The sequence below is a fragment of the Mus caroli genome, unplaced genomic scaffold (assembly GCF_978045245.1).
Source record: "Mus caroli unplaced genomic scaffold, Mus_caroli_1 scaffold_5, whole genome shotgun sequence".
Lineage (NCBI taxonomy): Eukaryota > Metazoa > Chordata > Mammalia > Rodentia > Muridae > Mus > Mus caroli.
In genome coordinates, this window is record NW_028227260.1 from 72,231,329 (window position 1) to 72,253,186 (window position 21,858).

At 40.8% G+C, this 21,858-nt stretch overlaps 1 protein-coding gene across 1 annotated transcript; it reads right to left on the reverse strand.

The window, feature by feature from the left end:
- Positions 1-11,896: 11,896 nt before the first annotated feature.
- On the reverse strand, positions 11,897-20,187 carry LOC110287407 (G protein-coupled receptor 83-like). The gene is made up of 5 exons (XM_021154041.3): positions 19,233-20,187; positions 18,489-18,614; positions 17,309-17,442; positions 16,151-16,836; positions 11,897-15,535 (listed from the first exon to the last, which is right to left on the reverse strand). Exons 1-4 carry the CDS (start codon positions 19,689-19,691, stop codon positions 16,188-16,190), a joined length of 1,368 nt encoding a protein of 455 aa, XP_021009700.1. The 5' UTR covers positions 19,692-20,187; the 3' UTR covers positions 11,897-15,535; positions 16,151-16,187.
- Between the last annotated feature and the right edge of the window lie 1,671 nt (positions 20,188-21,858).

The window sequence follows — 21,858 nt, forward strand, 5'->3', positions numbered from 1 at the left end:
GTGTGTGTGTGTGTGTGTGCATATGTGTATTTATATATGAAGCTAAGAAAGTATCAGAGGCAAATGCTGTGTGTATAGATTCAGCATGACAAATATCAAGAAAGGAACTGACCTGAGAATATGAATCCCCAGTGACTATGTAAATAACACCCAAACCAGTGTTTAGGAAGTAAAATAATTTTCTAATTCTTCTAAGTCCATTGTAGATTATATCTAAGTCCATTGATGCTATGCTTATTTTGATATAGGTTGTAGGTAAAAAGACGTCTTCCCATTGTCTTGCTCCAACTATAGCCCCACAAACCAAGTTTATGAACAGGAGCTACATTTTATATTCAAATAACTTATGTGGCCAAAGAAATAAACATCTAATTATAGACTATGTGCTTTAGATTGCCAATCTTCATTTATGATGCTATTCATTGGGATGGTTATATAAACATAATAATTATTTTATGACATTCATATGACATTAGGTATATGATCATATTATGGGACTGCTCCTCCTACTCTATGAGATCATTTACTGTGTTAGTCACCTGGAGAAGAAGATAAGGAAATCTAGACTTTCACAATACAAGTGACTCATGTACCTTTGAAAATTTGCTTTTGGCTCTTGAATAAGTTAATGCATCTTTATATGCTAATAAAATATCATTAGCAGAGAAATGTAATTTTGCCTTAGCAGAATTGCTTTTTGCTAGACTTCCTAGAAAATCTGTCACAAATAAAATACACTTTTTTGGTATCAGGCTTTGTGTGTGTGTGTGTGTGTGTGTGTGTGTGTGTGTGTGTGTGTGTATGCGCACATGTGTGCACCCACACATGCATGCACATTGTGGTGTGGTGCATATACTATCAGTAATATACATGACTTATTTTCATCTCTAGTTGCTTACTTTCAAAAACAAAATACATGAGTCTGAAAAATTCCCTTAAACGTGTTCAAGATCACAATAGATATTAAATATGTTCAATATCATAATGTAATGTTCTACTCAAATTTAACCTACATCATTGAAACTTTGACTTTTCACAAGGGAAAACTCTCATATGTTCATTGTTACAAATTATTTAAAGTGTATAGATCAACTGACATAATGTAAAAAGAGAATTCCAGTATTTTTATTCATACATCAAGAGTTCCTATCAAATTATGTATTATTATATCAACATTGCCAAAGGCAACGAAAAATGGTAGTATTTATAGGTATTTGAAAGCTGGATTTTTCAGCCAAAATAATTCAAGATGTTCTTATTAGAATTTTGTTTAGTACAAAATAAACAAAACCACTGTGCTTTGGGCTAAATTAAAATTTGACATTGACAGTCAGCCTGAATGTTTATATAGAGATTGGGAATGGTGTGTGAAGAATAAAATAAAAGGATAAGTAAAATTTTTATGTAAGTTTAAAACTATTCACAATGAAATTAATCGGTATGCAAAGTTAATATTTTAGTAAAAATTTTAAAAATTAAGAAAAAAAAACAACTATTGACTCTGAGAACAGGTCAGTTGACTCAGTGGGTAAGGGTACTTTTTGCTAAATCTGATGACCTGAATTCCATCCCCAAATCCCCATGGTAGAAGAAAATGGCTCCTGTTAGTTGTTTACTGACCTCTACACATGTACTCTGGTATGAGTGCTTCTCCTATTAAAAATCAAGCAAACAAATAAATAAAATACAAATGTCGAAAAAAGTTTAAAATACTGACATTGAATGCCCAATTAGAACGTAGTACTCCTCAATCTCTAATGCTCCTGTCGATTGAAGAGTTTCATGTCTGTTCTAATCACTATCTGCTAGAAAGTGAAACTTCTCTGATGGGATTTAAGAAATGCACTGGTCTATGGGCATAGCAATAAGGTGATATGAGTTATTTTAATATTATGTACATTTATCAAACTAGGAATAGTAGGTTCTCTTCTAGGCACCATGACCTATCTAGCAACAGGTTTTGGACCCGTTAGCAGTGCAAAGGATGGATTCAATCTTGTGGAGAGGTTCTTAAATACAATAAGCAAGTGGTGGGATACTCCAATAACATTTATGACACTATTTATGACACATGTCCTCCATGTGTCTAGACTCATCACGTGAGTCTGTCTCAGCTAACATTACACTGCTAATCAGTCCAAGTCCACATATGTGGCAAGAAACTGTAGCACATTACCAGAAGGTTTTTGATGTATTTCTCTCTATGGAGTCCCAACAAATGGAGCTCAACTATCAATACATGCATGCAGTTAGCAAAGAATCTTTTCATCACTAGTTTTTTTCACCTGTTTGCTTTAGCAGAATATCCTTTTACCTTTGCTTCAGCAAAACATTTCTTCATAAGTCTGCCTTAGTCTTTCAATTGTGTCCTCTTCAATGAAGCATTCCTTCATGTGTTTGTGCCAGCAAAACACCATCCAACACAACTGACTTTCCAAAGAACCCTTAAGTTTCCACTTCAGGAAGCTGGAAAGACTGTAAGAGCTAATACAAATGTTCCTGGGCCAGGAATGAAAACTCCCTTCAAGATGCTGGGCAGAGGAGTCAAAAAGACTCTCAAAATAAGTACATAAATAAATATAATCTATTGATATCACTCCCAGAAGTTGAAGGTAACACCCTATTTCTAAATATACCACATACTTCAGATACAGGACTCAGAAGAATCAAAGTGGAACTGACCTGAATGCCTTCTAGATTCAGACTAAATCTCATACTATCTGAAGATTTGATGCAATCTCCTAAGGAGAAACAAATAGTCCAGTGTGTACTAGGAAATCTGGTAAAGTAGAGCAGGTTGAGACTGGAGACTCAGTGGGCACACACCTGAGGTTTAGGTGACTTCCAGCTCCCTGCCAGAGTCCTGACTTGGAAAACATGCCAGACTTCTCACATAAAAGAGATGTGACCTGTGGCAAAGCAGAGTTCTCCATGCACATGAGGTACCTAGAAGCCTGGAGGGCTTAGCAAAAACCTTCCCTTCCCAGACATTCCTCCCTGCAAAAGGTATTTAATCTCAGGCCCACCCTGAGAAGTGGGGTATGGTTTTATGCATCCATTTTCTGCCATGACAGTAAACTGTTTAGAACCATGGACTATATCTTTTCATCCAGATCCACCATTGGGAGCCATGGAGAAGGTTTTCTCCTATAGAGGCACTGTTACCTTACAAGTCTTTTCTGTGCTCCCAGCCACAACCACCACCAAGCCTGCATCCCTCAGGCCAAGGACTATCCCAGCTTAGTCTACCATGAACTCTCCTTCCCCCATTACCACCCCTGCCCCTGGCTAGATACAGCCTGTGGGGTCCAACTCCATTCTCTGCTCTTCTGTGACTCCCAGTGGCTCCCAGATGTCCAAGACTCTGAGAACCAGAAGGCCAAGCTTTTCTATGTCTCAGATTGTATTTTCCCACCCTTGGACTCAGGGCTTCCCTACAGCAGAGGCATGGGATGAGCCCAGTCATACTCCCCTCCCGGAGTTCCAGATCCCAGTGTCAGAGTAGACACAGGCAGGCCTGTGACCCAACATCCCTACACCTATGTATCTGCAAAGCCTACAAACCACAACAGTGACCAACAGGGCAAGGTATACTCAAGGGTACAATAGTGACACATCTTGGACAAAACCAACGGCGGTGTAATTGGACTTTCAATCTGTTAAACTGGAAGAAATCTATGTGTAGTAGGTATTGTAAACATATCCAACTACTTAGCTGGTAATATCAAGGACACTAGAGAACGTACTATTACCAAATCACTAAATCAGCATAATTCCCACATTCTAAATACTTACCCTTATATTATACTTGCATATAAGTGTAACTTTTGTACCTCATCAAGGAAACTTTGTTTTTCATCAAAGGCCATCAAAATATTCGCAACACTCAAAAATGCAGAGAACAACTAACTGAGGTACTCAGCCTCAACTGGCATATTAAGAACATGACTCCTACATCTAGAGTCCAGTGAATATTGTGGAAGAAGTGAATGAAAGATTCTGGGAGTGAGGATGTCTGCTGTGAGATAATGTCTACTGTCTATCACAGAAGTTGCACTCACAACTCAAAAATGCAGTTCCCTGACAAGATTTGCACAATGGCAACATAAGTGGACATATCAATGTAGATGAGGGAAATCTCACAAGACCTCACTCCTGTAAATGAGCTACAGACAATATCTGCTGAGTTAGGAAGAATCTGTCCTTTCCAGAGATGAAGCCTTTCATAATGGTAAGCCCTAAACAAAAATACATATGAGCAACATTAAATGGACTCAGCAGAATAAACACACACACACATACACACACACAAACACACACATACACACAGAAAGAGGGCCTTTTAAAATTTTAAGTTTTAATATTTTATTTATTTTTATATATTTTAATTCAAATAGAATAACATCACTTACCTCCTTACTTTTCCTCCCTCCAGCTGCTCCCAGGTATCCTCCTTCCAACCCCTTCTATACTCCCTCTCAATTTGATAGATTCCTTTTCACTGATTATTATTGTATGTGTGTATATGCTAAGTTCATGGTGTCTCTTCATATTAATAGAAACACTAAGAGGAATGTAGGTACCAGGAAAGGAGTCTTGCCAGACCAGGCTTTTGTTTAGAAGAATATGCAACACTATGAGAGTTTGGACTAGAAAAATGCTTGGACATTTTAAGTGCTGCTTAATGGGCTATACAAGTATGAACATGAAAAACAGTAGTGCCGAGGCTGATTTGAACCATGGGTTGTTGTGTCCAGAGGTCTCTAAAGAAAAGAACTTTATTCTTGTGATATTTTGTGGAAGAATGTAGCAGTTTTCTGTCCCTGTCCATAAAAATCTGCCTAAGGCTAAATTGAAGAATTATGGATTAACAGCTTTGGCAGTTGTACTGGCTAGTTTTGTGTCAACTTGACACAGCTGGAGTTATCACAGAGAAAGGAGCTTCAGTTGAGGAAATGCCTCCATGAGATCCAACTGTAAGGCATTTTCTCAATTAGTGATCAAGGGGGAAGGGCCCCTTGTGGGTGGGACCATCTCTGGGCTGGTATTCTTGGGTTCCATAAGAGAACAGGCGAAGCAAGCCAGTAAAGAACATCCCTCCATAGCCTCTGCATCAGCTCCTGCTTTCTTACCTGCTTGAGTTCCAGTCCTGACCACCTTGGTGATAAACAGCAGTATGGAATTGTAAACTGAATAAACTCTTTCCTCCCCAACTTGCTTCTTGGTCATGATGTTTGTGCAGGAATAGAAACCCTGACTAAGACAAATTGGTACCAGCATAGTGGGGGTATTCTTGTGACAACCGGACCATGTTTTGGGGAGGACTGTGGAAGGACTTTGGAACTTTGGGCTTGAAGATCCATTCAGTGTTAAGAGCTCTGTCGAATGTTGTGTAGGACTTTGGAAGATAATGTTGAGAACAGTGCAGAAGATGGAACTCTGGCTTGTGAAATTTCAGAGGGAAAATTAAAGACTCTTTTCAGGGACATTGCTATTTTGATTGGGAAGATTCTGTGGTTCTGGTTAGCTGGGACTGAAGAATCAGCTGTGATTAACAAGATACCAGAACTACTAAAGAGAAACTTTGCATTACTGGGACTATTGATGCTGGTTACCTGGAGCTAGAAATTAGTGGTGATTAAGAAGAGACCAGCATCACTGAGGTGACATCTTCTGGGAAGTGTTTTCTGAGAGCACAGAGGCTGTGTTCCAGAGATAGCCAAGGTTGTACCTTGTGCTGTGGCTGGTCTTGGTAATGTGTAAGGGTCACTCAGGTGGTACTGGTTTTGAAGGCATGAAGGGGTCACGCAGAGTAGCTGAGCCTCGGCACTGTGAGAGGCCATGGAAGGCCATTGGTGAAGGTGCAGCCTCAGTTGCAATTGACGGCCCAGGACTGAAGGGGTCATGCAGTGTTTTGGAGATGCCAGTACCATGAGATGACCAACAAGAGCAGCAGCAGTGGAGTACAGGCAGCTGGAGCCTAGAAGACGATGTGTGTGCTACAAAGGGCATGGCTGGAGAAGTGACCTAAGCCCTTAGAGGAGCCCAGAAGATTGTGAGTTGGATCCCAGACACTGGACAGCTGGAGTTTAATTTTTGCTTTTGATTGTGACTGTGCCCTGATATTTTCCCTCTTGAAGGAAGAAACTATTTTAGTGGAGCCCACAGTTAAGTGACTTTTAATTGTAAAAAGGCTTTGGATTTTAAAAGAGATGGATATTTTAAAGAGATTGAAATTTTAAGAATATGTAAAGACTGTTGGACTTTTAAAGTTATTTAGATCTTGGGGATGAATGAGAATGTAAGGGTTGAGGCTTACTAGTGATGTGTTTGTGTCTCAAGTTGACAAGGGGTCAATTGTACTGGCTAGTTTTGTATCAACTTGAGACAGGCTGGAGTTATCACAGAGAAAGGAGCTTCAGTTGAGGAAATGCCTTCATGAGATCCAACTGTAAGGCATTTTCTCAATTAGTGATCAAGGGGGAAGGGCCCCTTGTGGGTGGGACCATCTCTGGGCTGGTATTCTTGGGTTCTGTAAGAGAGCAGGTGAAGCAAGCCAGTAAAGAACATCCCTCCATAGCCTCTGCATCAGCTCCTGATTTCTTACCTGCTTGCGTTCCAGTCCTGACCACCTTGGTGATGAGCAAAGGTATGGAAGTGTAAGCCAAAAAAAAAAAAAAAAAAAAAAAAAAAAAAAAAAAAAAAAAACCCTTTCCTCCCCAACTTGCTTCTTGGTCATGATGTTTGTGCAGGAATAGAAACCCTGACTAAGACAACAGTAGACATGTCAAAACAGTCTAGCATTGACTATGTCATGTGATTATTAGTACCCAATCTTATGCAGATCTATAATAAAATGGAACAAGCTAGGCAAGGAAAACTACAAACTGTACTATTTGAGCTGAAAAGGGACACCAGGAAGTTTAATGGAGTTAAACCCTCTGTTCAAGGAGACTACAAAAGCAGGATGTTAGAATCCTTAAATTATTACATATGTTTACTTATATAGCAGGTATATCAGTTTAGGCATATCTAAAAATTCCATGTGCTGACAGTTTCAGTATGGATTGGGTAACCTTCAGAAGTTCCTAGAGTATAGGATATTTAAAGGTTAGGGCCCAAGTAAAGTAACACTCAAGATGTAGGGTCAACTGGAACCCCTTTAGATCTTATTAATGTCATTGCTTTCAGAAATACTTACCTTGTCTGTGAGACATTGTTAGTTCTTGCCACTCACCCACTGATTATTTTTCATTGTGTTGTGATCATGCCTGTCTATACTCTTTAGCATCCAATAGCTGTAGTGTGGTCCTAGTTTGGACCTACACTGTAACATTTTCAACAATTTGAAGCTATAAGTTTTATTTTTAAAAGTTATATTTTCTTCACAAGTTAATTTTATAAAGTATTTTTATTATAGTGACAGAAAATAACTAATAATCTTGAAGCAAAAACAAGGCAGAGAGACATAGGCTAGGGAATAGGGAATGTTGGTAAAGCTAGCTAACTGGAACTAGATTTTGATGTTATTAATCTGTTCTAGTTTCATTTCTGTTCTTGTGATAAAATATCCTGACAAAAAGCAACATGGGGTAGGGAAAACTTAATTTGGCCTACAATTCAAGGTTATAGTCTGTTGCTGCTGGAAGTCACAAAAGCAGAATCTTGAGACAGCAGGCCACACCACATCCACTGTCAAGAGAAGAGAGAAACAAACACACTCAAGCTGCCTGCTTCCTCACTGCTAATGCTCAGCTATCTTCCTTCTCTCTTATACCGTTCCAGGCTCATATCATAAACTAGTGACAGCCACATTCACTGTGGGTCTTCTCACCCCTATTAATAATCAAGACAACCTTCCACAGGTCAACCTGACATAGATATTTCCTCATTTAGATTCCCTTCTGGCGTGATTATAGGTTTTAGGAAAGAAACATTTAACATTAACCACCATGAGGCTGAAGAAATGGCTCAGCAGTTAAGAGCACTGGCTCCACTTACAAAGGACTCAAGATCTGTTGCCTGAACCTGTTAGCTGGTTCAAACCTACCTATTCAAAACCTTCTTCTGCCTTTCACTCAAACTGTATTCACCTGTACAAACCCACATATACACACAAACATATAGACTTAAATTTTAAAAAGTAATCTTTTAAAAAATACATACAATCTCAGTAATTTTTAAAAATACTTTTTCATATAATATATTCTGATTATAGTTCTCATTCCATCAACTCTTCCTAGATCCTCTTTACATCCGCACCCACTAAAATCCACATCCCTTTTTGCTTTCTATCCTTAGAAAAAATAAGTTATTATGTGAAGAAAATACACAGAATTGGTATTCCTGGAGATAGAATTTGGTAGAAGCCAAAAACTATAAAACCTTGGAATTTGTTAAAATGCTTATGGTTTTTTGTATCCTATGAGCTCATTCTTCATTTGTTCTTCCTTAATGTATCTGAGAAAGGCTAGGTATTTGCATAAAACTAACAACTATTAAAGAATTCAAGCATACAGAAGAGTATCTGAAATGTAACATCCTTAGTCATCAGGGAAATGCAAATCAAAATGACCCTGGGATTCCATATTAGACACATTAGAATGGCTTAGATCAACAACCCTAGTGACAGCACATGCTGGCGAGAATGTGGGGCAAGGGGAACACTCCTCCACTGCTGGTGTAAATGTAAAATTCTACAATTACTCTGGAAATCAATGTACCAGTTTCTCAAAAAACTCAAATTCTTCCTGAAGACCCACCTATATCACTCCTGGCCATATACCCAAAAGATGTTCCACTATATAACAAGCAATCATGTGCTCCACTATGTTCATAGCAGCTTTATTCATAATAGCTAGAAACTGGAAACAACCCAGATGTCCCTCAACTGAAGAATGGATACAGAAAATGTGGTTCATTTACACAATGGAATACTATTCAGCTATTAAAAAACAAGGGAATTATGAACTTTGCAGGCAAATGGATGGAACTAGAAAATGTCATCCTGAGTGAGCATACCCAGACCAAAAAGGACAGGCATGGTATATACTTACTTAGAAGTTGATGTTAACCACAAAGTACAAGATACTCATGATACACTCAACAGACTCAAAGAAGCTACATGTGAAGGAATGTCCAAGCAAGGATACTTAAATCTCATGTAGAAGGGAGAATAAAATTGTCATAGGAGGCAGATGGAGAGAGGGAGCTGGGTGGAAGAGAGGATGTAGAGAAGAATTTGGGGAGGGGTCAGGATCAGGTGTGGGGAGACAGGAGAGAGGTCCAGAGGACCAGGAGAAAGAGAAAATCTGCAGCTAATGGAGTGAGGCATCTCTAGGACCTGCCAGAGACCTGGGACTGGGGAGGCTTCCAGGAGTCGATGCAGGTGACCTAAGCTGGGACCCAAAGCAATAGGGATATGGAACCTGAAGTAGTCACCTCCTGTAGCCAGGCAGGACACCCCCAGTGAAGAGATAAGGACACCAACCCACCCACAACAATTTCAACCCAAAATTTGTCCTGTTTAAAAGAAATATAGGGACAAGGATGGAGCAGATCAGCAGAATGGCCCACCAATAACCTGCTCAACTTGAGACCTATCCCATGGGCAAGCTCCAATCCCTGATACTATTAATGATACTCTATTATGTTTTCAAATAGGAGCCTAGCATGACTGTCCTCTGAGAAGCTCCACCCAGCAGCTGATTGAAGCAGTCTCAGAGCTAAACATTGCACAGATCTTAGGGACTCTTATGGAAGAGTTGGGGGAAGGATTGAGTGCCATAGGGGATAGGAACCCATAGGAAGACCAACAGAGTCTACCTATGTGGTCCCTTATGGGCTCTCAGAGACTGAACAACCAAATAAAGAACATACACAAGCTAGACCAGGGCCTCCCTACACATGTAGCAGATGTGCAGCTCAGTCTTCACATAGAGTCCCCAACAACTGGACTGGAGCTGTCCCTAAAGATGTTGCCTCTCTGTGGAATCCATTCCCCTAACTGGGCTGCCTAGTCTGGCCTCCATGGAAGAGGATGTGTCTAACACTGCAGAAATTTGATGTGCCAGAGTGGGGGAGGGGATATTCAGTTTGGCCAACTTCTCAGAGAAGAAGCGAGGTATGGAAGGAGGGACTGTGTGAGGGGGTGTCAGGAGGAAGGGCAGAGTTCAGAACACAGAATGAATGAAGAAATAAATTAATAGGGAAAAATAAGAAGTGTATCTGACCATCTCTAAGGGCCAGTGTGATAATCTGCAGAATACCGTAAACAAAACTTATTTAGAACAGTGGTTCTCCACCTTCCTAATTCTGTAACCCTTTCTTTCATAAAATACTTCGTGCTGTGGTGACACCCCCACCGACCATAAAATTATTTTTGTTGCTACTTCCTAACTGTAATTTTGACACTGTTAGGATTTGGCGGGGGGGGGGGGGGAGGAGGGGTGGTGGTGGTGGTGGTGGTGGTGGTATTTTATGTATTTACATTTCAAATGTTATTCCCTTTCCAAGTTTCCCCTCCCAAACACCCCAATCCCACCCCTCCCCTTGCTTCTATGAGGGTGCTCCCCCACCCACCTACCCACTCTTACCTCACTGCCCTGGCATTCCCCTACACTGGGGAATCCAGCCTTCACAGGACCAAGGACCTCCCCTCCCACTGATGCCCAACAAGGCCATCCTCTGCTACATATGCAGCTGAAAACAAGGTCCCTCCGTGTATATTCTTTCCAGGTTTGGTCCCTGGGAGCTCTGGGGTTGGAGTCTGGTTGGTTGATATTGTTCTTCCTATGGGTTTGCAAACCTCTTCAGCTCCTTCAGTTCTTTCTGTAACTCCTCCATTGGGGGTCCCCATGCTCAGTCCAATGGTTGGCTGTGAGCATCCGCCTCTGTATTTGTCAGGCTCTGGCAGAGCCTCTCAGGAGACAGCTATAATAGACTCCTGTCAGCAAGCACTTCTTGCCATCTGCAATAGTGTCTGGGTTTGGTGGACTGTATATGGGATGGACCTCCAGGTGGGGGCAGTCTCTGGATGGCCTTTCCCTTCAGTCTCTGCTCTGCACTTTGTCCCTTTAGACAGGACCCATTCTGGGTTAAAAATTTGTAGATGAATGGGTGGCCCTATCCCCCAACTGGGGGCCTTGTCTAACCTCTGGGTATGGTCTCTACAGGTTCTCCCTCCCATTTGTTGGGCATTTCAGTTAATCTTGTCCCTGTTGGGTCCTGGGAGACTTTTGCTTTACTGGCACCTGGGACTTGGTGGTGGGTAGCCCCAGTTATTGATTCCCCATTCTGATATGCAAGATATCTGATCTGTGACCTCAAGGGGTTGCAACCCACAGGTTGAGAACAGCTGACTTAGAGGAATAATGAACTTTTCAAGTTCTTAATTTGCCTTTAACAAGTGAGGCCTCTTCCCTGTTTGGGATATTCTAGTCTTAACATATACACTCTTGGACTCTTTTCCTCTCCTCATTCCTACCGACTAATATGCCAGCTACACTTTTCTTGCTCCAAAATCAGAATGTCGAGGCTTTTTTGTACATTTTCCCCAAGGAAAAACTGTCTCCTTTGCGCACCCTGAAACTTTTCCATAAAAGAGAAAAAGGATTTGCTTTTATGTTATACCCTCACCCCATCCATTTATACTTTAATACCCACATGTTACTCACATGGAAAAGTTTAAATGCTGATTTTTATTGAATAAGCCACTGTGGATCACAAATCCCACCGAGCCAACTGCCATCCCCCCCTCCACCATATTTTTCCCCTTTCCTATTATATCTACAAGAAGAGATCAGGAGTGCTTTGAACAAATAGTTTTATTTAGTATACATTTATGTAAATATATATGTCCTAATCTACTACTACTTTCTTACCCCTGACACCACAATACCCCTTTCCCTTTGGCCCCTCCTCTCTTCATTATAGAATACATAGCTAAACATTAACTTAGAGTAGAGAGAAATAACAACATCAGTAGATAATATTTAAAGCAACAGTAACAAGTAGATAACTAACAAGCACATTAGTAGTAATAATGTCCATTCTCCTGTTGTAGCATGGTAAGACTTCTTTCATTCTTCTTGTCAATATGTAATTCATCAACATCACTTCAGGGAGCCTTATTTCCTCTGTCATTTGAGTAGTATTTGACAGGGTTACAGTCTTTGTCCCAAAAGGCATCAGTTCCACACAGTCTGTATCACTGCAAGGTTTGAATCAGTAGCAAGTATATGATATACCTATGTATAGGTGCTTAGGATATTTTCCATCCATTCACAGAGCTGTGAACAAAGCTGAAAAGCTGAAGCCATTAAGGTATCACCATATTCAGTTCAACTTCAGGGGGAGGGGGGCAACTCAAGCAAATGGTGAGTGAAATTTCACTAACTATCATATAGACTCTAAGTTTAAAGACTTTATTTTTCTATTTTTTTGTAGTTAACTTAAGTTGTAAATACAAAAGCATTGACAGCTTCTTGTCTAAAATTACAAATACAGTATTCACCTTCCCAACTCCTAAGACAGACTTCCCACCACTAACTGGAAAATGCTGTAAATCAAAAGCAATGAGGCACAGTAGCTATTAGGTACCTTCTAAGACCTTTCTATAAAAATAAACCTGCAAACTTTACTTGCAGGAGGTCTCATCACAAAAGAACAGGGAATTCATTCCAGATGCTACATTTCAACTAATCCAATTAACATAAATTCATTTACATAAATCTGAGCATAGACACTTTTACTTGGGCCTGCATATATTATGTCAAGAAAATCCCAGGAGGCTAATCTCCACTGTTTTCTCTGTGTGCTCCTTGAGCAGCCAGATAAGGCTTACTCTGAAATGCAAGAAGTCCATATCTGAAGCTGAAACTTAATATAATCACCCCAAGAGTATTTAGTTTTTCAATATGGGGTAATGAAAATGAACACTTGCTGATAAGTATCATAAGATCTACTTTGAGAATTATAATACAAAGTCATAGTCACACACAAGATATTACTATCACTGTTATAAGGGAAGTAAGTTTGAAATATACACATAAAAGTCTGTGAACAAGAAGTATCAGACTAAACAACTTCATTTTTACTCTCATATTGTTCATACCTAGTGTACTTCCTTTCTTTCCTTATGTGAGCCAAATGACAATACTATGTCTATTAGTGAAACTTTGCCTCAGAGTTTAGAGATGTTGACAGTCTTCAGAAACAACAAAGTTGTGACAGATTATGTATACTAAGATGTTATACCATGAATGTATGTTGGTGCATGTACTTGTATATTTATGTTAGTATATATATATATATATATGAATTTCTAGAATTACATGTGACAGTGTGGAAAGATAACTTATAAGATATATAGCAATTTAGTGAAATAATCTATCAGCTTAAAATACATGAGCAAGAATGTATATGTTACATATACAGTGACCAAAACTTGATTACCAGCATCCAGGATGTCTATGCCAATAGAGATATTCCCCCACTCCAAATTGTCTCATTAAGGTTGAATATCAGACAGGATACATGTAGGTCTAACTCTCATCAAAGCATTTTTCCAAATGTCCTAACTGGTACCAAGATACAGTTTCTTGGTATTTAAAGCATGTAATAAATGTATTTGAATTTGTAAAATGGGAGAATCTAGCAATTTCTCTGTTCTGTCACTTCTGGTGCACTCTATTTGTTCTAATAATGCGACACTACTAACACACAGCCAGTAAGGTTTATACATAAACTGTTGTCTCCAGAAGTGAAAACAAATTTTGCAGTAATATTTACACAACAGTTTTGCTGGGCTTTCCAGGTGTCTAATAATTGTTGTTCAGAAAAAGGTTGGTTAGAGTGAGTGGTGCAGTCTATGTAAAAGGACACACATGGGGTTTAGAAACCATGTGACCACAGTTCTTTAGCACCATGCCCGAACCCACAGAGCTAAATGGCTGCACATGGGTTAGAGCCTAGGATCTAGAGCTCATTAGCACCATGTTCCAACCAAATGAGCCCTTCAGCCAGAAACTTCTTACAATGGTAGCACCCTCAGACTTGGCTGGGTACTGAATTCAGATTAGTTGCTGCTGGAAAATTTCTAAACAAAGGCCCACATGAAGTTGATACTATTCATATGTCCAATTTGTCAAACATCCATACATCACCAAAACTGTTGTACAAAGTTCTGAGTCTGTAAATTTTCCAGCCAAGTCAGAAGCAATCTTTGAAGCTGGATTATCTGTCAAGCATGGAACATTCCAGATCCCAAGCCTTACCGGGGTGAAAGAAGTTTGATTCTTTATATAGAACAGGGATAGGGGTGGGGAAGTGCTTTCTTCAGGAGGATAGAACGTTAGGTTAAAATATAACAGCACAATACTCATTTAAATCACAATGATAGCCCTTTACCCAAATTTCTCTTGTCTAAACAGGAGAAGAAGGCTATCAGAGCTAGGTACATGGATTCTAAGAAACTTGGGGTAGTCAAGCAAAATTCGAATTTGCCTTCTCCATGTGTGGAGGCAGAACCATAAGCAGGCAGCGCATTATCCTGGGAAATATCTATTCTACCAAATAGTGAGTGAAAAGGAAATACATATATCTGTCCTTAAGATAATCAGAAGTATTTACATAGCATGTTGAAAAAATACACAAGCAGAGCTCACTACTCACAAAGACTACTAATCCCCAAAACAGCTGAAGCCAAAAGGAGATCACAGGTAGGTTGGCAGTTTACAATGGTCATAAATAGAAGATTCACTCGTGTTTACAGCCTAAAGCTACTCCAAATATGTATTCATATACTTTAGTAATAAACGCTCATTGTTTTGTAATTGAGTTATTAATAATATGACAGGATTAAATTAAAAGGATGAAAAGGACACATAATAGAGACAATGGAGAGAAAATTATTTAAACTTGAATTAGGTCTTTCCCCCAGTTTGTCCTTTATCTAAAAAGGAATTCAACACTAGAGCAATTGTGGTAATTTACTAGAAACATCTGAACCGCCCCCCAAAAAACCACCACATCTTTTTACTAAGTGAAAACAGAGTAGCTGGCAGCTAACTCTGCCATTTCCTCACTCCCTCATTTCCTGACCTAGACACTTGTCCATACCTTACCAACCAGGAGATATCACAGTAGAGACTGGATAACTTGCCATTGTTACATTTTTGTAAAAAACAATAAGAAATATTACAGTGAAAAAGAAATGGAAATAGAGAAGAAAGTGAGAGAGGAAGATGAGTAAAAGGTAGAGCAGGAGCAAGGAAAAGGACAAAGGCTAGGAAAGGGGTGAGACCAGTGGGAGGCCAAGGATACTGAGGAAGAGACAAAGAAGAAAAGAGGAATTTGAGGAGGACCACAAGTTCAATTCTCATCCTGGTATCATCTTGATACATGCAACCATGGATGCTGTCCAAAGACCCTTAAAACATTATCTCCAGAATAATGGCAGTGACAGGATGAGGTATCATTTCTTCTTGTTCTTCCTCCTCCTCCTCTCTTCTGCTGAGTTGAAATTGTCCATAAGCTAAAGAGACAGGGATAATTAAAAGAGTGGTAAGCTTAAGCACATTATTTTTTTTCTTTTTTCCAGAAAAAGAAAGACAATAGTAAAGAGTACATGAAACAAAGTATGAAAAACTAAATGTAGAGTCAGAAACATGGAAGTTTGGGATTTTGAAGTGTGAACTTGGGCAATTTGATTTTTCTTGCACTCAGAGAGAAACTATCACTAAATTATTGTTCAGCAACCTGGGGAAATAACCTTGTGGGGGTAATGATTATGGGGGCAATCATTTCACTGCTTTATCAATTCTCGGGCGTCTGTAATATTTTCCATCCTCACTACCATAGGAGAAAAAGGTACAACTAAAAACTTGCACTTCAAAGGTACTTTGAGTTCCCAGAGCATCCAGTGAAACTTCAGAAATGATACTTGGTCTCTTAGAATTTCCATGGGAACATAATAATGAAATCAGGTCCTTATATATCTAAATAAAATATAAATACTAATATCTAGGAGCTTACCTTGTAAGTGCAAGTTCTTAGTGCACATCACCCTCACCCCTCCAATACTATTTCCTTCCTTCTATGTAACCACATGAGAAATGAATGAATTCTAGTTATTTTGATCCTATCATACCTTAGATGTTTTGATAGTCAATCGCGGTCTGGGCAGCTTAAACTCTAGGCACTGAATGGAGAAAGGAGATTTCCACTGTTGGGGAGGGAGGGGGACTGGGCAGCTCATCAAAATCTCTGAATCGTGGGAATTTGGGCACTCCTGGATTGGGATCCACACTGCCAGGGGTTTGGCTATGAGATACAGAGCTCAGTCGGCGATGCTCTCCCCTGAGGCGGCTGATTTTATCTAGTAGCATCTTCTGGATTTCCATGATGACTTTCTGAACTTCAATACGGAAACTATCACTGAGCCAGCAATAAATGTAGGGGTTGTAGCAGGAACTACTAATTGCTAGCCAGTGGAGGAAAAAGTAGAGACCATTGTGGCTTGAGATGGATTCACTGGACAGGAGCACCAGGTACACGTTGAGGGGGAGCCAGCTGATTGTATACAGAAGCACCACTGTCATCAGCATCTTTAGGGTCTGCTTCTTCTTCCCACGCTGGCAGATGTAAGTGTGGATATTGATGTCATCAACAGCATCATGGATCCACAGCTTTTTGGCCACATGACCATAGACAGCCACCAGAACCAGCAAAGGCAAGATAAAGAACAGCAGAAAGGTGCCCAGGTCAAGGTATTTCCATGTGGATTTAGAAGTATATGGGAAACTTGGGAGGCAGGCAGATTCCTCTGTTGTGTTGCTAGGTTATGAGAGAGAGAAATAAAAAGAAATAAAAACCAATGATTTAGTCTTTTCCTTAAGGCTTACAAGAAAGAAAGAAAGAAAGAAAGAAAGAAAGAAAGAAAGAAAGAAAGAAAGAAAGAAAGGAAGGAAGAAAGGAAGAAAAGAAAGAAAAAGAAAACAACTGTATGGCAATTAGATCTTAAGGGTGAGATGTGTTTACTGTTTGTGTTGTATGTGTATTGAGTATAAAACCAGAAGGACTGAGATTTAACTGATCCTATAGGAAAACCATAGCCCCAGAGATGGAAATTGTAACCCACTGCCATGAGGGTTTTAGGGAAATAATGACAAATTACAGTTTAGAGAAATTTATTTTTTGTTTTGAAATATGTTTATTCTAGCCCCTAATTTCTAAATCATTCCTTGTGACACCCAAGGCCTTGGGTTGCTAGAATAACAGCAATCGTCTCATCCAATGTTCCTCTTACCCAAATTCTACTTGGTAAAGCTTCTGGTAAACGGCATGAGGCAAAGCAGCACAAGTGCTCACGATCCAGATGATGATGATGCAAACATTGCCTTGCATGGGAGTAATCCGGGCCTTTAAAGGATATAGCATCACCTGAAAAGAAAAGGATCCCACCTAACTAAACAATCCAAATTATATTAGACATCTATAAACTGCTATTCTGATAAAAGGGTACAAATACTTGGTATGTGGGTGATAATGTGCTTTGTAAAAGTAGTTCATTTGACATATATGTGGCATTTTACTTCATGCAAATATAGCACTGCTACATTTGAAGAAGTTAGCAATTCAAGGGGACTGACTTCAAGCTCCTGTTTCTCTGTCTGCAGTTCTGTGGAGAAAGGAGACAAATGTCCACTGGAGTGAATTAATTTTCTTTACCTTCTAATGGGTGGGAAAGTACCATACATATTCCTTCATCTACCCTTCTACCTGGCTCGCCCCATGGCCTTTCTCATCTCCCATCCCCTCACATCTCAGTTTTCTTTATAGCCACACTTTCCTTCTTCTTTCCTTTGCTCTCTGTTTGTTGCCTTGTGTGTCTTTTTTTTGTCTCCTTATCTGGATGTAATCACATAACCTTCAATTCTTTGGTCCTCCCCAACCACTTGTTTTCTATCTAGTTCCTGAATGATTAACTATGTAATACCTCCAGCTTCTTATCCCTTGCCTCACTCCCCTTTAATTGATTTCAACTGCTCCTAGCTCCTTATCCCTCAACTATCTTCATCCCCCTACTCAATTCCTCTGTCCTTCCTCACAGACTTCACCCCCTTCCAGATGAAGCAATCAATCAGGCCTAAAACTACATCCACATTCACTTATCCCTGCCCTCTTTCTTCCTTTACCCAGTCCTGCAATGCAGCAAACAGGAAATGGTTTCCAAAGAAGAACATGCATGTGTGTATTGGCACATTTCTGTCCCCATAGCATCAGAGAAAAAGATGGTAGCATTTTTATTAGATTAGATTTGATGATGTTCTGTATTTCACCATTTTTCAGTCTCCCCAAATTACACAAAAACATTTACATATATAGGCCAAAGAACTTTGGAAAGTTTGTAGATTATTTGTAACCTTGCTTCTCTCCATACACCTAAGAGAAGACTCTGCCTTTTACAAGACCTAGGATGCACATACCCGATGTCGATCCAGAGAAATAGCTGCCATGCTCATCACAGTTACATAGGCACATGAGTACTGGGCAAAGCGACTGAGGTGACATGTCATCTTTCCAAACACCAAGGAATTACACAGATAGCGCACCTGTAGGAGAAAAGGTTTGGTGATGCACAGGAACTCAGCCCTATTTCTATCCCTCTCAAAAGCCCCAAAATACAAATAAACATCTCCTTGCTTCACCAAACTGCTGGTATCATTCTGTCAGTATGCAAAGAAATACTTTTACACTCTAGTTCTCATGCTCATCACATTTTCCTCCACACAACATACTGACTTGAAGACATGGAAGGTCACTAAATTGCAAAACCTGTTAACTAACTTCAAGTTCATATACAGCATTTGAAAGGTGGAAAAGCAGAATTTATGACAAAACTTGGATTCAGACATTATCCCAAAGCTCACTAGCAACAGGTCCCACTGCTTCCCTGAGCAGCCCAATATTCTCTCACTCTCTGCCATGGCAAAAGATTAATTCAGCGACGCAACAACTATCCTGCCAATCTTCCTAACACATTTCCAAGCTCTTTTCAATATTTCTCAGCTTCTGCCTTATTTCCCACGAAAATGTTCTCCAAACCAAACTAACCCTTTCTAACCCTCTCCCTCCCTCTTGACCATACAAAACTCACTGTTTCAAGAACAAAGTTTAACTTTAGCTCTTGCCCTGCTTCCCAGGCTGCCCTCCTCAGTAACCCAGCTTACCATAGTGAAGGGAGAGCTGAGAAGAGCAAGCATCATGTTGGTCACAGAAATGTTGACAACGAAGAGGCCGGTGGCAGTGTGTACCCTCTTATACTTCATAATTATGTGGTTTAAGACCCAGTTGCCTATGATGGCAGCAAAGACCACTATGGTGTAGCCTACCACTAACCAGAATTGCACCTGCTCATCCTGGGATACAATTTCCAAATCTAGGGGACCCGATGTGTCAGCCAGGTCCCCCGTGTTTGACATGTGGTCTGCCAACTTATCCATCTTTGACAGCATGCCATTGCGGCCAGCATTGGATGCAGCCTGAAGCACCTGGGAGGTGGTAGAAGTGATCAAGTCATCAAAACCACTAGGTACACTCAGAGCTTCTGGAGTCAGCTCGTCCCCAAAGCCCATGGTGCCAGGGCTCTGGAAATCCTCTGGGGGCACGTCTGTGGTTGGAGCATCCATCCCAGTGCCTTTAGGGGACCCTGAGGACCTTAAGCTACTCACTCAGGAGCCTCTCAAAAAAAGAAAAAGAAAAGAAAGAAAGAAAAAGAAAAGAAAAGAAGGCAAGTTAAGGCCGTGGACAGATAGCCAGGCAATCTATTCAGTGCCCTGGAGCTCTGAGCTGAGGTGTCTGGATCAGGGAGAGGGAAGAAATACCAGGAACCAGCAAAAAAGACTGGCCCTGCTCAGGGTGGGCAAGTGCGCAGAGCTGAGCTGCTGAGCGCAGGGCAGGCTGTCTGCAAACGCTCTTCCTGGAGGTGCCCACAGCACCTGCTCCAAACTGGAGATGGCGTCAGGCTTCGCTCAAGCACAGATCCTCCTCCATGCTGCCAGTGATCATTCCGACCAAATTTCTGTTGCCTTCAGTCAGTCATCAGTCTGTAAGTCTTTCTGTCCAAGGCTGGCTGGCTGGCTGGCGCTATGGGCAGGGCGGAGTCAGGCACTGCCACTCCAGCTCCAAGCCCGTGCAAAGCAGGCTTTCTGCAGCTGCCCTTTATAGAAAGTCCAGGGGCCCGCGCTGGAGCCAATGGGGAGCCTCGACTCAACCCCCGCCCTGTCCTTCTGGGCTGGGGAGTCTGAGAGGCTGGCAAAGTCTTTGTCACTCCTGTCTCAAGCCCCTCCTTTCGCTGCTCTCCTTTGGCTCTCCTTTTTCTAATCCTGCAGTTGGAAGCCAGGGTTTACTGTTTATGGCTTCTTCTTTTAACATCGCCATGCCTATAATTTGAATTCAGCATCTCCTCTTTTCCCTTGCTTTCTGTTTCTTTTCTGCATCATCGCCCTAGGCACCGGCTAGCTGTGACACAGGTACTGAATGGAGGCTGTGGAGACTGCAGTAGCATCTGGACCAGCAAGCCAGTCAGCTGCCTGGGAAGAGTGGTCGATATGAAAGACCTGCACAGATGTGGGGGTTTCACAGAGAGAACAAGTCAGGGTGCATCTGGAGAAACAGGAGGGGAGTTTAGCTGATGGGAAGCAAGAAAGGGTCACCTGGGAGTGAGCTCAACAGTATGTTCTGCTTTTGCTGGCCTCAGAACTGCATGCCACCGACCAGGGAACTCTGCTTCTGGCCTCTTGAAACAGGACACTCATTTGACACCCAGGAAGTAACACTTTTGGAAACTAGACTGTGTCAGATTAGTCAACTGTCTAAAGGGTGAGTCCCTCGGGAAGATTTAGGATTTGGGAAGCTCTGCATATCGATGCTGCTAAAATCTAAAGCAGTAGGGAGAGGGAGATGTATCTCAGTTATTGAGGGTTGTAGTGAAAATACTCTAGAACTGGTGGTCTCAGACTAGCCTTTCCTTTGGAAATTTTTAGCTACATTTACATTTCAGAGGTGTTAGAGTCATAACCAAAACAACTAAGCTGCAGACCTAGAAAGGATAGAAGAGACCCATAGTGTGTCATTTACTTATCATCTGCCATAGAGAAACAGGCATATATAGGTTATAGAAGGTCAGAGGCAAAATGATTGAAGCACCAGAACTAAAAATGAGAAAGGGCATTCAGAGACCTCGGCTATGTAGCAAGCACTCTGTTTAAGAAATCCTGGTGTTTGTTACAGTCAGTCTCGTGACTTTCTAGCCACCCTTTACTGCCCAGAAGCTAAACTGCTATTCTGGAGGAAGTAAAAAGAAAAACACCTGATTTCAAGGATGTCAATAATTACTGATTAAGGTATAAGCAGGAATCAATTTAGTGCCAAAACTATTATCATCATTGTCCAGTCATCAAAGCTCACAAAGGAGCCATGACGCAGACAAGCAAACTCCTGGGTATTTGCACTGAACTAAGAAAGTAAGAAAGAATTGAGGCAGATCTGAGGGCGTTGTAATATTTCTGGGATGCTGTATCTGCTGGGGAGATGGTGGCGATGGACTAATACTGAATAGCTGATCAGAGAGAAGCAAATTATGTTTTGTTTGGTGACTCACAGAGATGAGACACATACATAAACACATTTGAAAGAATTAGTAAATCTTAATTCTATCACACAGACCCATGCTGGAGAAGGCACTAAGTCAGGGTCTTTAGACTGATCTATTTGCAGCCATTTATATTAGAAGTTTGTCAAAATACATCAACCTGCTGCTAACCTGGCTTTTGTGACCCTGAAGGACTTGGGATG